Here is a 16643-nt window from a genome sequence, read left to right as displayed (position 1 = left end):
GTAACCACGTATGACAGAGCTCAAAGGTCTCAAAGATAGGAACTTCCTGCAAAGTAAATGAAAATAAGCAGGTCAGTAACTACCTTAATTTGATGCTAAGACTATAAACTCACAACTCAAAAGACACTGTGAATACAGAAGCAGAGCATCTGTCTGAATGCCCTCAACACAGAAGTGTTACTATGAAGAGGTTCATGCTTAAGACAGCAGAGTCAATCAATCTAAGGCAAAAATTCACAAGACACTAGGTTTCATTAAATAGTATCAAAACTACTGGAACTATACTATCTTTTTTCTAAACTACTCAGAATGATTAGGTTATCTGTCTTCCAGAAGCACATAAGTAATCCCCATATAGGGCTTCCGGTACCCCTAGAACACAGGTATTCTGTTTTGTACAAAATTGCATTCAGATGTCGATTGTGTAGATTTAGAATTCCCTCACGTGGAATTACTTTCCACATATACATACATACATACATGTACCCCTTTCTTCATATAGGTTTCACATGTGCATATGCAGATCTGCATTTTCTAACAAGCTTTACAAGAGCTAGGTGTTATAAATAGGTTATAGTAACTGTAATTCCACTTTGGCTGCCCCTTGTGTTTTACCAAAATAGTCCTGTTTGTTTCATTCCAGCACAAGATACGGAGTACATAGGCACATGAAGAGGATAAGACACTATATAGAACAATTTACATTTGAGAAAAAAAAACAAAATTTACAATTTCTTTATGTATTCTATCTAGCTATGTGCAAAAAACTTGTAGGTCATGAAACCACAGCAATGACTAAAGTAAGTATTTCAGTATGTTCGCAGTTTTTAATGCAGCAGACAATGCACAACTTAGTTCAATACATTAAGGAAACTACTTGAAATTCTTACACGTAAGCATAAATGGTAGCTGGTAACTAGGAAGCCCAAAGGTTCAGAGCCGTAACACTGAGTACACAAGGTACTTTTTTATATTACCTTAATTACAAAACATACTGTTCTCAGTGAAAAAAACGCATTGAACCTAGTGCCTGGAATATTTTTAATATTCCACAACACTTGGAATATTTTAAGTGACAGAGTAAAATGATGAGTCTCCACTGTCTCCCTTAGTAAAATAAGCACAGACTATACAGTGAGTATTTTATAGTTACGTTGGGAACGGCAAAGCATCCCCTAAGAAGTAATTAGCAAGAAAATTTTCCATCTACATGTCTTCACTGTAAAAAAAGACATTGAATTATGGTGAGATATTAATATGCTGACTGAGAACACAGACTGCAAAGAGAGCAAAATTTCCATGCTTGAGGCAAAGCATGTTCACCAAAGATACAGAGTGGGTATTCCAAAGCACACCAATCTATTAAAACAGTTAAAAATGTTTAACAGCAGCAAACATTAATCCACAATATGGTAATCCCATGAAAAATATAATACAGCTTATTATCTTTATGCACTACATACAGAAGAACACAAAGTTAGATGTGCATCGCTGACAAGTGTAAAACCATAGAATAAAATTTAGGTAGGAAATTGTCAAAAACAAAATTAAAAAAAAGGTCCTAAAATCAAATATGGGCTTCCACATGAATGCTAAAAATATTAGTAAGATCAGTGAAATAGTGGAAGCTATAAGAAATAAAAATGTATTAAAAAAATTGGAGTATTACATTTGATAGTATATTTTTTCAAACATATCAAAAGCAGAAACTTTGCTAGTGCCTGTAGCAATAGGAGATGATCAAAGTGTGAGGAAAATACAGAAGACAGATCAAGGCATGGCAGAAAAGCTGAATGAATTTTCTGCAGCCATGTTCACTGTAGAAGAACTTAAACAGGCTCACTTCCAAAACCCTTTTATGAGGAAAGTCTGAGAACTGTGTCACATCAAAGTGTCCATAGGAAATGTTTCAAAACAAACTGGTTAATAAATAAAAACTAGTTAGGAGGACCAGCTGAAATTCATTCAAACAAGAAACTGCTGAGCATGTGCACTACTGCTGTTTAACTAATGCTTAAACTGGTCTTGGTTCAAAAGGACAAAAACATGGCAAATGTGATAACATTCTTCAGTAAGTAGGTCTGCAGACTGGCAAAAGGGTTGAACTATTAATAGAGGCGTACAGTTATATATGGAAGCATCAAGGGAGCCAACAAAGACCTTGTAAAAGGAAAACACGTTTAACGTATTCACATTATTCAGTAGTGTGTCCTTGCAACAAGAAGGACAACCGCATACTGGGCCTTACTAGCCCGAGTGCAGCCAGCATGGTGAGGGAGGTAACGCTTCCCCTCTACTCGGCCCTTGTGAAACCACATCCAGACCCTGTGTCAAGTTCTGAGATCCCCACTACAAATGAGATACAGACATACTAGAGAAAGTCCAGCTATTGGAGAGTCTGGTTTGTGGCTGGAGTACAGGATGTACACAGAGAGTCTGAGGGAACTCAGTCTGGTCAGCCTTGAGATGAGAAGGCCAAGGGGAGACCTGATTGCCACCTGTAGCTACCTAGTGGCAGAGCATAGAGAAGACCAAGCCAGACCCTTCTCAGAGGTATGTAGGGATAGGACAACATACTATTGCTGTCTGTGGCAACAGACACAAGCTGAGAGATGGGAAAGTCTTGTTAGATGTAAGGAAAAGATTATTTACTGTGAGGTTGATCAAACACTGGAACAAGAACTCAGAAAAGCCATGGAGTCTCCATCCTGGAGATAAACAAATCTCATCTGGACAAAAGACTCTGAGCACTTGAGCTTTGTGCAGGAGTGGGATTAGAGACCTCCAGAGATCCCTTCCTACCTACACATCCTGTAAACCAGTGACTAAAAGTGTCACAGGTCTGCCAGGATCCTCTGAAGGAATCGTGACACATATACATGCAGCTGATCTGGCATCCAACTTAGCATTTCAATTAGCTTTTAACAAACTGTGTCACCAAAGACCGTTGCTGTCCAGCTGTTACAGGGTAAAAGAGAAGGTTTTTTTTCAGGCATTAGCACCTGATTAAAATTGTCTATCACAGAATCTATGTAATCCCCACAGGATCTGTGCTGTTCAACATACAAAAGATCAGGAAAAGAAGTGATCAGAGTTAAAAGTTTCCTGACATGAAATTACTGAGCATAATCAAAGCTAAAACTGATTGCAAAGGATATCAGTAGCATCAAGCAATAAATGTAAATTAATTCTTAAGGGGTAAAATGACTGTAACATACAGATATAACAATGGATTCTACACCACCACCACGCAGAAGAAAATTCATGGAGTCAGTGTCAACAGCTTTCTAAAAATATCTAGACAATGCTAAAGAGTGGTCACTTAAAAATAAATTAAAATAAGAATATTAGAAATTATGACGTAGGAAAATAGAAAATATGTGACACACTCTAAAATGATAAGAAACCTGTATCTTGAAGTGCATGTAATTTGGGGCACCATACCCCTAAAGAGGATACAGTACAATGAGAAAAACTCCAGGGAACAACATTACGAACCACAATGTGCAATGGATTCTTTATGAAGTTTTAAACAGACCAAGTTCTTAACCTAGAAAAGTGATGACTGTTGTGGGTATGACAGAGGTCAACAAAATCAGGAATGCTATGGAGAAGATGATAGTGAATGATGCCTGATCTTTCAGATTTTAAAGGGGGGTTTTTAATGTTTTCGTTTTTTAAACTAGATTTGTAGGTCTCAAGCTTAGAGACACTTTCATTGGGGAGTTATTTCTCTTTGACATTCCATCATATCTCTATCAAAATTCAGATTATCTAATGAATATGCCGTGGTCTATGCATTCCCTGAATTGTATTCTTAGAAACTTTGGGAAAAAATAGTGTGCTCTTTTAATTATTTTACTGGCTACTAAAATCTGGCACAACCTGTGTTTAAAGATAACAGTAGAGAAAACATTTTCATCCTAGATGCAGCTCAAAGATCTTCCATAACTATCAAAATCAAGGATGTAAAACATTGTTTGTGAACCAATACCCATAAATGTTACCCACTTCAGATGAATGGGTAGTTTTATGTCAGTAAAACACAGGCTGTTATGTTTACAAAGACAAATCAGTAACATTTTGCATATTCTACTTAATTTTCATTGTTTTATAAAACCAGATCGTAACAAGCAAGTACTGTTCCAAACTTGTTATTAAATCTGTAGATTTAAAAGTATGTTAACTTTTCATCATGAACAGCGTACCCATTTCCAGATAACTATATATATATTATACAGATAATATATTACCATCCACTGAAAACATTTTGACAATCACGTCTACACAGACGGAGTATAGCTACTGAAATTTAAATTACTATAAATACTGCATATAGTTATATTGATAAAACTATATCCAAGCGGGGAGGGGGGGGAAACCCTCAAAAATCTTCCTGTGCTGAAGTAATAAGGTTCACAGATGCACGCTCACTGCCATGCATATAGCAACATGCGTGTAAGCTGAAGACAGATCCAATCTTGTCAGTGACTCTCTGGAGAAGAATGCCCACTTTGGTTTCCTCTAATTAAGAGACCTTCCATAGACAGGACAGTTCTGCTTCACTTTCTAAAAACATACAAAACATTTCAAACTAAAAAGAAGGTATTTTGCCTGATTTAGAGCATGGGAATTTCCTTTTACTGAAACAGTTCACCAATTCTGATTATTCCTGAAAATCCATCAGACAAGTTTATTGTCAACAACTTCAGCAAGTTTATTATCTTTAGGCAGAACAAAGTCTGAGATTTCCACGATGGGTTGTGCTCCTAGCAGGAGATGCCATGCCTTCTCAGCCTCCTGGTGACCACCCCTAGATTGAACGAGGATGTAAATGCATCGTCTTCACTACCTCCTGCTGGAATCTGAGCAGGGGTCATGCTATATGTTTCATTAATGAGACAAATCTAACTCCATGCACTAACTGAAGGAAGGAAGAACATAAAATAGGACTTTGTTTTCTGCCAGTGGATGTAATGGGCCGAGGGAGATGATGTGGGTGGAATTACAATAATAAAAACGCTCTGAAATCTAGTTTCACCTAAAAGATGGTTGGGCCTGAAGTTAGCATTCTCAGAAGCTTCCATGCTCCTCCAAGACAAAAGAATTATCTGCAGATGAGTTCAGGTGGAATGCAAAAATCAATTTATTTTATAAGCAAGCTCTGACTGGCTTGTTCAGATTTTCTTTCTCGGAACTGGGAATTAGTTTCATTTACAACCTGGCACTTCAAAAAAACTGCATAAGACCAATAAGACATAAAACCCGGTACGCTGCTGGGGTAAATGCCCTACCATCCTTCTGTCTTTAGATTTTATGGTTTCTGAGTGTTGGTATGGTGCCCACTGCAATATAGTTGTGTAATGCAGTTAAGTTTTCAAGCACTGGTTTGGCACGCACAAAGAGTCAGGCGAGTCTGACAAAGCATCTAAGCAGTCACTAGATACTAGTTTCAGCACACCAACATGGAAAACAAATCCCAAATCAATTCTTGGATGTCCTAACCATCTCATGCCGTATTCACATCATGGGTGACCTGCTACTCTGGCCAGGTTATCTAAGCATGACTGTAACACCTACACAGACATTCATTCAATATTGTAATTACTCAGTGGTATTCAACATATGAAATCATTACTGTTAATTAAATATCTCATTTAAAAATTAAAAAATTTAAAAATTACTTGCATCAAGCTATCCTTAGAAAAGGATTCAAGGCATTCTCAGGAAGAGAAAGCCTATTTAGTTCTAACATTAAACCTACAGATTGCACTGAACACAGGTCACCAGATACTACAGGAACAAACTAGAAAACAATTTTTTTATTTACTTACTTACTAGGCTTTACTGGAGGAAGAATATGACAATGCAGATAGGAGCACTGTACGATTCCACAGAGAGAAAGATTGCCAGAAACAGAATATCTGCATGTGTGTATATATGTGTGTGTGTGTACACACAGAGAAACGTGAGTTAAAATAATTAAATGAGATGTAATCTGGTTTCCGCTATTATAAAATAATTTGAATGTTGTGTTCAAAAAGCATTAACAACTGTGACTTTTTTTTTTCCAATCTATGTTAGGTCTAATCAGGAAGCATCAGCATTCAAAAAGACAAAATTGCAAGGTCCAAATTTTGCTTTAAGCAAAAAGAATAATGAAAGACAGAGACTACGAGGAAAAAAAAAAAATTCTGCTCTCAACGTTAATCTGATGTGGCACTTTTTCATTCAAAGAGGAAGCACTCACAGCACTGCCAGTCTGATACAAGAATTACTATTTCCTGCTGAAAAGCTCAGCTTTTCACTCCTTTGTTTTAAAGCTGAACTGTGTATGTAACACTTGCTCTAGTATAATGATTAACAGTTCGATGAAACTTTTTTTTTACCCTCTATTTTTTCTCTTCCTTAAACAAAAGCTTCATGCTTCTTTTGAATTGAGTTACTGCAGTGAGTGAGAAGAAACAGGCATATGGATAAAAAGATTCAAGTGAACTTCTAAAATTAAATTTTCTCCACGATTCAGCAGAAATCAGTGCCAATTACATCAATTAAAAGGTACAATTAAAATATAATCCTAGTCCAGCCTTAGACACACTTCTTCCATAAATTACAACCCATTTTATTCACACAGTGGACATATGGTTTCCTTAAATCTGAAAGCTGCTCCTGACTTGCACAGCTTTGAAAGACGAACGAAAATGGCCAACAGGATAACCAAATAAATAAGACAAGGACAATGAACAGAAATATTCACCAAGTTCTGGATGATTGCAGAAGTAGGTGAAGAGTTTGTACGTGAAGAATGGCTGGTGTTAAAGTACATAAAGGGAAAATAATTACTCATAACCAGATTGTAAGCCTCCATGGAGTAAAATTCTTATAATCGACACTGACATCATTGGCATCCCAGTTAAATATGCTGGGAAAACATTTAGCGTTAATCTAGGCAACATGGTTATAAAACCAACATCTAATATTCTAAAAAGGTCTCTTCAATTCTAATACAATTGACAGTACGATTAGCCAGCATGGCTCATCTTTGAGTACCAAGTGTCTGCTCCAAGAACTGTGTCTGTGGAAGACCGGGAAACGTAACCAAACAGCAGGAGCAGTAAAACAACGCGCTCAGCACAGATAAAGACCTGCTGAACTATTCAGTGACTTTGCAGCAGAACTTACACACATATGCACATAAAAAGACTTACTGTTGCTACCCACAACTCCTCATAACCTTTTGTCATACTACTAGTGAATTTATCAGTTCTTTATATTTTGGCTATAAAAAAGAACAAGCATAATATAGTTTTTTTTTAAAACTAAAATTTAAAACTGGAACAGACAAAAAAATGATGCAACTATGTAATAATAAACATAGCTATCATCACCACAGTAACAAAGGGCTGTATTACAGGCCAGATTTAAATTCTTATGTATCCTCAGCTCCTTATTCCTTGACCAACCCCAATGAGAAAAAGTAAAGCATGTACAGATCTATACTTTCTGCTCAGTGAAAGAATAAATGAACAATATAAAAGCGAACTTCTTTCACACTGCCTAGTAGGAAGCATGTTTATGCCATGGCATTGATTTCCCCTCCCTGCCCCTAATTTTTTTTTCATGACAATTTTTTGTACATGAATGAGGTAACAGTTATTAATTTTTTAATTCATTTGAAATGCTTCCCCAGCCTGAAATCTTTTCAAGGCAGCGAGACTTTATCCAATGTGTTGGTGATATGCTGAACAAATGAAAAAATGAAAAGCAAAAGTGTATAGACAAGAAATGTTTATTGAAAAAGAAAATAAAATTAAAAGACAAAAATGGGTGGGAAGCACAGCACACAGAACTAAGAATTAAAAAAACATCTTACATTCTGCCTTAATGGCAGCACAGTTAATAGGGACAAAGGGACGTCTTGCTGCCTGCCGCAGCCGGAGGGTATTTTTGCAGACCTGACGGGCCAGTTTTGTCCAACACGTTGTGTGAAGAAAGAAAGCTTGACGTGTTTTCACTGCTGACTTTGGACTTCCAGTGTTACGAACTGGAGTTCCCTGTGTGGCCTGCCGGGACATGTGAGTTCTAACATGGGATTCCTACAAAAACAAACAAAAAATCATACACATACGTCTGAATTACAGCATTAAAATTATTCACAATTTGGATAAATTCACAAGGCTAATCAAATAAAACACGTAAGCACTATACAAAAAAATGGGGCTTACGTATAAAGCTGTAAAACCCAGAGTAAAGAACTTTGTTGTGAGTGGATATATAATGCCATTCTAGATGAGATACTGTACAGTCATATTAACATTTTATAGATAACACACCATTTGATTGACAAGATGACATTTGTCCATAAAAAATGCATGACGTGGATGTTTGTTTATCTAAGACTTAGTCAAATAAAGACATGGCAGGACCTACACACTGTTCTACTTAAGACAGGAAAAGGATTAATAAATTGAGTTTTGTAATAACAAAGTTGAACACATACATAAAAAATAATTCTATTAAATATTCAAATCACAGCAGTCTTGTGAAAGCACCACATTTCATTCGTGGAAAGTTTATCTACACAATCCTACCTCTGTAGGTTGGCTGGAAGACAGTTTATCTTCATCTGTCTGTGTGGGCATTTTCAGGCCACCATATTTCTTCCAATAAATCCAGCAAGATGCACACAATCTACACTGCATATTAGGAGGACCCCAAGAATACCATTGGTGAGACTGCGGAGCTAAGGAGGAGAAAACAGCACAGGTAAACTGGCGCATGCCACATTCAATATAATAAATCCAAATGCTGTAATAGATAGCTTTATGTGGCCATAATATATGGCATTATAAGAGCATTATATGGATAAATATTTAATATATTTGACATGGAAAAAATACAAACTTGAATTTTTTGTTGATTTATTTTTTTACAAAAGCACCCCAGAAGTCAGCTCCAGATGGACATTTTGAAAATGCCTCCCTATTTAATTTCAGACCAGGGACTTCGTATTGCCAAGATGATATTTTCTTCCAGGGGACTACCAAAAAAAAAAACCCTTATAAACACTCCACTATTTCTAGTCTTACCCTGGAAGACAGGCTTATTAAGTTGCCTTTTACTTATTAGAATTACTTAAGAACTGGGTTTTTTGCTCAAGTCATGCAACGCGAGTACTTATAAATCAAGATTCATCTAAGAAAAGGACAAGAACATCTCCTATTGACCTTGTAGATGCGTATGTACCTTTATCTTGTGCGTGTGGAGACTCAGCAGTAAACACTATTTTAACTTTTTTTCTTTTCTTGTAATCTTTCTCAAGAAAACTATTCTTTAAAAAACGTGATTTGAAAAACAACAAAGTATATAACTGGAACTTCCTATGTACAAAATATGGTTTCAATTTAATTGGTGTTTAAGAGACAGGCAGCCATAGCAATGATAACTGAAGAACTCTCATATGGTAGGATTTTTCAATTCTTTCTGTTTCTGGATTTTGTTATATCTACTCTCATGTAACCTATGTTGAAGGCTGCTACTTCAAGTCCAACAAGGACCATGAGAAACACAGAAAATACTACAAAAAAAAAACAACATGCCCTCCCTTTGCTCCCCAACAAAAACAGAGTGGGGGAAACAAACCCAAAACCAAACAAACAAAAACACTCAAAACCCCTGCAGCCTTACAGGAGAACCAGAAATTAATTTGAATTCAGTATTCTGAAGGTAAAGAAATAACATATCAGTGTTATCATATTATATTACTTTATCTTTCTGTACTTTCTGAATGGTTTTAAAAAAATCATAAAGTACTTTTGAATATTGACATTTAATCAATATATTGAAGCCAGCTCTAACTTATTTCTGCCACACAAGTCATTGAAAATTATCCTCTACAGCATGCAAACAAAAGTACAAACATTTGTTTTTAAAAAACTGCAAGCTAAGATTAGCCCAAGCTCATGAATTATTAAAAAAAATAAATAATAGATTTACTTACTATAGCAGCTTTCACAAGCCCGACCTATTAGCGAGGCCTGCGCCTGATAAGAGGCTCCCGTTGCTCCATTGACTGCAGCAGGTTTCCCATTGTTGCTGGATATCTGATTGGGGTTGGGTTTATTGCTTTAAATTAAAAAAAAAAAAGTTATTTTACTAATCAATTAGTCAACATGAAAACAAACAATCTAATTCTGGAATTCTGATGTGTGGTGACATCTGTAAAATCTGCTCTAAACAAGAAGACTATTTTTTATACTCTTCTAGTATTTTCTGCACTGTAAGAGACTTGCTATGTACAGAGCTGCTTTGATACTCAAATTTACAGATCTTTGTAAAATGCTCTCATATGGTCTAAGCAACTTGGTAAGCCAGTAAAAGACCAAGTCTCAGAGTCAAGCATTAACAAAAGCCTGACACAGCACAGAATTTAAGAAGGGGGTTAGAGTCAACAGATAAGGCTTTACAAGGTGAGGCTGCACTTCGGGTGAAGTGCAACAAGTAAGAGTAGTAACACTGCCTATACTACTGCAAGGCTGTCCACCCTAAAGGAGGGTCTGCTGCCTCCTATCTCAAGCAGAAGTACGTACCTTACCACTAACTGGAGTAAATGTCAATGTCCTATAATTGTGACAAAGATCGCCCATATAATATCAGGTTGTTCTGTCTGGGTTCTGTCCTAAACTACTTTCTCTCTGAGAAGGCTGAAGATCTGGCTTTCAGACTTTTTTTTGTTATATTATTATACTGATTATTTCACCAACTAATACTTCAGTGAAGTAGGACTTTACAGGTCAGTTAATGCAGAGAGAATAAATATACTCCTCTCTAGGTTAAGTATAATATTTCCAAAGCTCCAGCTTTGTGGGTGTTAATTACCCCTTTGACAAGCTACACTCTCAATACAATGCAAGGCTGGATACTTTGATGCCCAAGATGATTATTCATTACTTTAGGTAGCATAAAATATATTCAAGATTAATTAAAATGACTAACTGAAGAAACCTTTTCTGTATCAAGTCTCTACTCTAAACGCCAGCAAGTCTTGTCTCCTGCTTTCTGCTTTTTCACTATATCCAATGAGACACATTTTCACAATTTCCGGATACTCTTTATCAAGTACCTTGGGCTCAAGGTACAAGAGAAGGGATCAAGAGACAATTGTCTCCCACATTATGATCTGTTGCTTAGTTACTCTTCCAGAGAAGCCATGAATTGAAAGGGAGTATGATATTGAGGACACAACCTTGCTTTTACAGGAAATACCTTATGATCAAGTTCAAAAAGGTATTCACCTCTGAGATTCAATTCTACTCAGATTTCAAATACAATAAATCAGTCTTGTAACAGAGTGCTAGCAATCCATGTGCCCATGAGTGCCCTAGATTGCACAGTTATCAAAGACTTGAGAGGACCTACCAGTCCTCTCAAGACAGTAAGAAAGATAAAAAATGCAAAAATCCTACATTTCAAAACACGTTTTGTCATCCAATACAACTAGTCCCTACTGTGAACATATTGGTAAGAGTCCTGAATTGTCCACATGGACCAAAGAAATAAAATTGAAAAAGCATTATGTAAAGACTGAGCATCTTCCACTTTTCCTAAAGCAGCCACTTCCCTGAGAGGGTTAGGGAACACTCACACTAGAGTTTTCAGCTTTTTTTAAAAGGTGTCACTTATTAGAGACTTGAGCTTCAAAACTCACAACATTTCTTCAGAAATGAGATTAAAAGACTGAATTTAATAGTCTGCTCTTTGTACTATTAAATCTGTTTAAGAAAGAAAAGTCTGTATAGAAATGAAGCTATTGTACGCAATTTACACAAGTCATCAAAAAGACAACAGCGGATTTTCAAAGTATTTCATTCGGTATTCTAGTCTTCTGTTATGCAAACACTCATAACAATGGGAAATTCACATATATGTAAACTGAATATATCCACAGCAAGCTTAAAAGAATGTCATCTGTAATCCTTTCTGTTCTCATAATCTTGAGGAAATTATGAATATGAAAGAGAGATTATATCTTGTTTCTGTAAACTACATATTAACAAAAGCAGATATAGCATTGAGTTTAAATCTAAAAAAAAACAGATTAAAAACCCCTCAGAGGAAACCAGATTTCATTAATAAGACTTTTTCAAAGATAAAAGATTTTGGGCTGTGTGCTACCTTTAATTTACAGCCAGAACACCTCTTGTCTCTAGCTGAAGAACAGACTGTAGCAGCAAGATAAAACCGTAATGGGAAATTATCTGATTTTATGTCACTACTTTAACAACGGCTTCTATTTTGAAATATTGCATTTACACAAACATGAAGTGTTGTGCTACAGGAATTCAGAAGCAATTATTCTGCAAAAACTGCTTTTTAAACGATAAGGCCCTTCTTGCATGAGAGCAGTCCACATAGCACTTGATCACCTTTTGTACAACTTCTCACCACTCCAGCACAGGCAGTTTGCGGGTCAAAGACAATGGGCTCAGTTAAGCGCGAAGGTTTCACTTACCACAAGAGTTTGTGGCATTTTCTGATTATATCTCTGTATATTCTGTTCGCATATAGCAAATATTCAGAAAGTAACCATTAAAAAGACTACTGAGAAAATATCATGCATGTTACTGCTTCGATTTTACCTGTACATTATTCAACAAAATGACTTTATTGTTATACTCACTAGGTGGGGATGTATACTTGCTTCAATTTACTTTCTGCTTCAGCCGCTTTCAGACGTTTCTAGTTGAAAATTTAACACATTAAAATATTTTATTACATTCAAGTATAAGATTTCATAAAACTGCACACAATCCATCTTTAAATTATTTCTATTTTGTGATTCCACAAGAGCCTCCAAAACAAGTATAGAAATCTACAAGATTAAAACCATGAAAAACGAGTTCTCTATTTTTATTAGTTTGAAATTATAGTGTATTGTCCTCCTCAGTAAAACTCATAGGCCTCACATATGACAACAAAATTGTAAAAACGACAATTACAATTTACATAAATTACATCTATATAAACATGTATGACATTGTGGCTAACCCTCACTGCAGAATAAGTAGAAAATAAATTAATGAAATTGCACACGATGAGTTCCTCATCAGTCATGTAACTCAATACTTCTTGTGTGTTCTGTCAAGCCTGAGGCTAGTATTTTATAAGCAGTGTAAGGATGGGGAAGAGTGAAGTTCAGTGACTGTTAGAAATAACTAAACACCTTCCGTTAAATGCTGTCAAAACTGTAGCTCGGGAACACAGCAGTAGCAGGACAGCTACGCTACTATCAAGGTAGTCTGTGAATTTACTAAATTATTACTTTCTTCATACTTGCAACAAACTCTAAACACATTGCACTCAAGGTAGCAATACTAACTTCTAAGATGTTGACAAGTTTTAGTTATTGTCATATATTATACAAGTAACTAAGACAATTTTTTTCAGCAATGGCACAAGAAATATAGAGTTCAGAAGTCCACTGGTTATCTGAAACATTTGTCCGTATGTAAAAGATGAAGGAAAAAAGATTATATCTCTGCTCTTCTTGCACTCAAGACATTACTTCTGTTCACTTGGGGGGGGGGGGGAGGGAAGAGAAAAGGAGTTGAAACAAGGGTCAATTTTATCACATAGTAAAAAAAAGGTGGGGGGAGCATTGATATCCAGCAATAATAAACCAACACCACCTCCCTGTCTCTCAGGATTCCCTGTTTATCAGGGGTTTAAAACTCAGTCGTCCATTTCTCCTACAACAGCCAATTCTCTTCTCTGCTATACTCCTATTTTCTGATATCCAGTCTTTGCAAGGTTCACAATCCAGGAAAGTATTTCCCACCTTGAGAAAAGTACCATCAAAAGACTCTGCCCTGAGAGTCTCTTGCCTGAGCCATGAGGCGAGTTACAGGGTTACTGGTTGAGTAGACTGAGCAAGCCTCCTCACGTTAAGCCACTGCTCTTCTCCATTTCAGAAAGTTGCCTCTGTGCTGTCCATCACCATAACTCTCATTTATAAAAACTGCATTTTTGAGGAGCAACCTGTGACAAAGAGACTCCTAAGCAGTCCATGTCACCACAAATTAATTCCCACGCAATATGAGAGCTCTCTTCGATTTATTTCCAAGTAGGTTTTCTTTTTAACTGTTTTTTTGCTCTTCCTGGGTGCCTAGTTGTGTTCAGAGCTACAGAAGTGACTTCCATTGATATATCCGGTGCAGCTGCAGTCCTTCCCCAGCACCAGGCTTGGCAACACTGCACCACCTTCAACAGGCCCATAGCAGAAATGCAGACACAGTATGCTCTGCCTGCCTAAGTCAGTTTTCACAAGGGCAAGGAGAAAGAATAGCAGCAGCATGCTCCAAGTCTCAAACTGACAGTTTTTAATCTGAGAACATTTCACAGACCCAGCAGAAGACCTCTCCACAGTGAACTCTTTCTGCTTAACAGCTTCAGGCCACAGGCTTTCCACAATTGTCTCTTTTTCCTTTTCATACTATACCCAACAATATAGAATTTGTTTTCAAATTGAAAAAGCACATGAGACTGCAGGTCAGCAGGTAACATGCCTTCCACAGAGGTTCATAACAAACTGGTCTCATTCTACAAGAACGAATAAATCTCACTGCACACCTAGCCAGATCATCAGAGCAAAAGAGAAAAACACAATAAAGAGCAAGAAATCAGGAAAGTAGCCTTGAAGCGCTACCAAAATGTAAAGGCATTTGTAGGAAGCTGTATTAAGCCCTGATGGCAGTGTCAGTACGAAGTGACTATATACATTAATTAAATTTTAGCATACTTTTAATACTGGCACAGAGGTTGTAAGGAATGCAATTTTAGCAATTGCTTTCCACCTTTATTTATTAAAATGAATGATAAACTGCCTTCTACAAAATAAACACGCAATGCCATTTCAGTATAAGCTATATTTTTATGCACTAAAACTATGCTTAACATTGCTCTCTAAAAGCTGCAGAAAATGTCACAGCCTGAACTCACACTGACTGATCAACTTCTAAGTACCGGAAGAAAAGAAAGGATGCAGAAACAAAACTATCAACAAATAGTTGCAATTTCTGAGATGAAACCTCCACCTGTTGAAATTTAGAGGATGAAAACTGGTAAACTGTAAAGGCTGGAAACTGAAATTGAAAGCATTCAGACAAGAAGCAAAACACTAGTTTTTAACTGTAAGGGTAATAAATCACTGGAGCAATGTAACAAAGAGAGCTGATGTTTTTCCTGAAAAAAGTATTTACATCTGATCTTAAACAGTAACTATTTCAAACAAGTCTTACAGACTGCATTGCAGGGGAGGTCAAGCTACACTAACCCAGCTTTCACCTGGGCTCTACTACTTTTAATCAACTACCCTTGAAACTGAATGTTATTTAAGAACTTTTTTTATTAACATCAACTGACAAATATCCCAAGAAATGACCATTTCCCTACATTAGTACTGTTTTCAACAGTGGAAATAAATAAATGAGAGGGAAATGTAATATACTGTTGTAGTACAGTAATTTAGTTATCCTTACATATGTTCTCCCTTTTTCTGTTGCAAAGTCTCAGTAAAAGTCTTTTTGTCACCATGAATAATGAGAACATGTTTCATTCTGTGGAATGAGCCACCTGGTCTTCCTCAAACACTATGTAATGTAGTGGTCATGAAAAGTGCCATATCACCAACAATGATTACCCAAGGCCTGATTTAGTTTTGCAGAACAGGTTCAGCACAGACTGAGAACTTTAACACAGCTATTTCCCTTCACCTTGACTTGAAGGGAACATGCTCTGAAGGCAAGGCAGCAATGGTATCTCCACTGCCATTAAATCACCACCTTTAGTTACCATGCAAGCATAACATTTAGTAGTAATTATGACAAGGAAACTTTTATTATCCCTAACACAATGCAGCCAATTCACACAAAGAAATACAGATAATTAAAGAGCAAATTTTCTTATTAGATCACACTGATCTAGAATTTAGAGACTGTATTTTATGCATAAGATTCAAGTATGTACATGGACTTTTTTGTCTTCCCATTCCCCCAAGCTGCCCTACCCCTCAAGCATATTTAGAGAAGAATGACTCTGAAATTGCCACTTTCTTACTGCACGTATTTTCTCCCTGAAACCCATTCATTTATCGCAGCTTGTTCTTGTGGGGAAAAAAAACCCTACAGATACCATTTTTACTGAACTGCATTATTTTTACCACTCCAGAACAAACTAAACAAGGGCAAGATGAAGTTCTGATCTCTCATTAGGAATGATTTCAGAAATGTTAACCGGGATAGAAATGAAGTATTTGGCCTGCACTGGTTTTGTTACTGATGATCATTCATAACCTTGAAAGATCATGTCTAAACCATAAGGTCTACGTGTTTTTCCTGTATGTAAGGCTAAAAACCTAATCCTGCGAAAGGATACACAAACTCAACACATCATCACACACCTTGATCGCTGTAGCAACAGAATCCCAACAAAGCCCTAGAGGTCTTTAGAAAGGGAGTCTCAGTTTTTTGCCAGTGACTCTAGATCAAGCATTTCAGAAAAATTTCACAGGAAAAAAGATCAGTCTCTGAGCAACCTAAGAGTGTTGACAAAAGTGAATCTGCACTTCAATTTATCCTTACTCCATG

At 36.6% G+C, this 16643-nt stretch overlaps 1 protein-coding gene across 1 annotated transcript in view; it reads right to left on the bottom strand.

The window, feature by feature from the left end:
• MTA3 (metastasis associated 1 family member 3) overlaps positions 1-16643 on the bottom strand; it is a 144589-nt gene that overhangs the window by 44815 nt on the left and 83131 nt on the right. The window contains exons 11-14 of the mRNA XM_068398164.1: positions 12680-12738; positions 10001-10125; positions 8592-8743; positions 7874-8096 (exon numbers count right to left, since the gene is read on the bottom strand). Of these exons, the coding sequence (XP_068254265.1) occupies positions 7874-8096; positions 8592-8743; positions 10001-10125; positions 12680-12738 (559 nt within the window). The remainder of the gene's footprint in view (positions 1-7873; positions 8097-8591; positions 8744-10000; positions 10126-12679; positions 12739-16643) is intronic.

Source organism: Nyctibius grandis, chromosome 1 (genome assembly GCF_013368605.1).
Source record: "Nyctibius grandis isolate bNycGra1 chromosome 1, bNycGra1.pri, whole genome shotgun sequence".
NCBI classification, from domain to species: Eukaryota; Metazoa; Chordata; class Aves; order Nyctibiiformes; family Nyctibiidae; genus Nyctibius; species Nyctibius grandis.
This window is presented reverse-complemented; position numbering and strand designations above follow the sequence as displayed.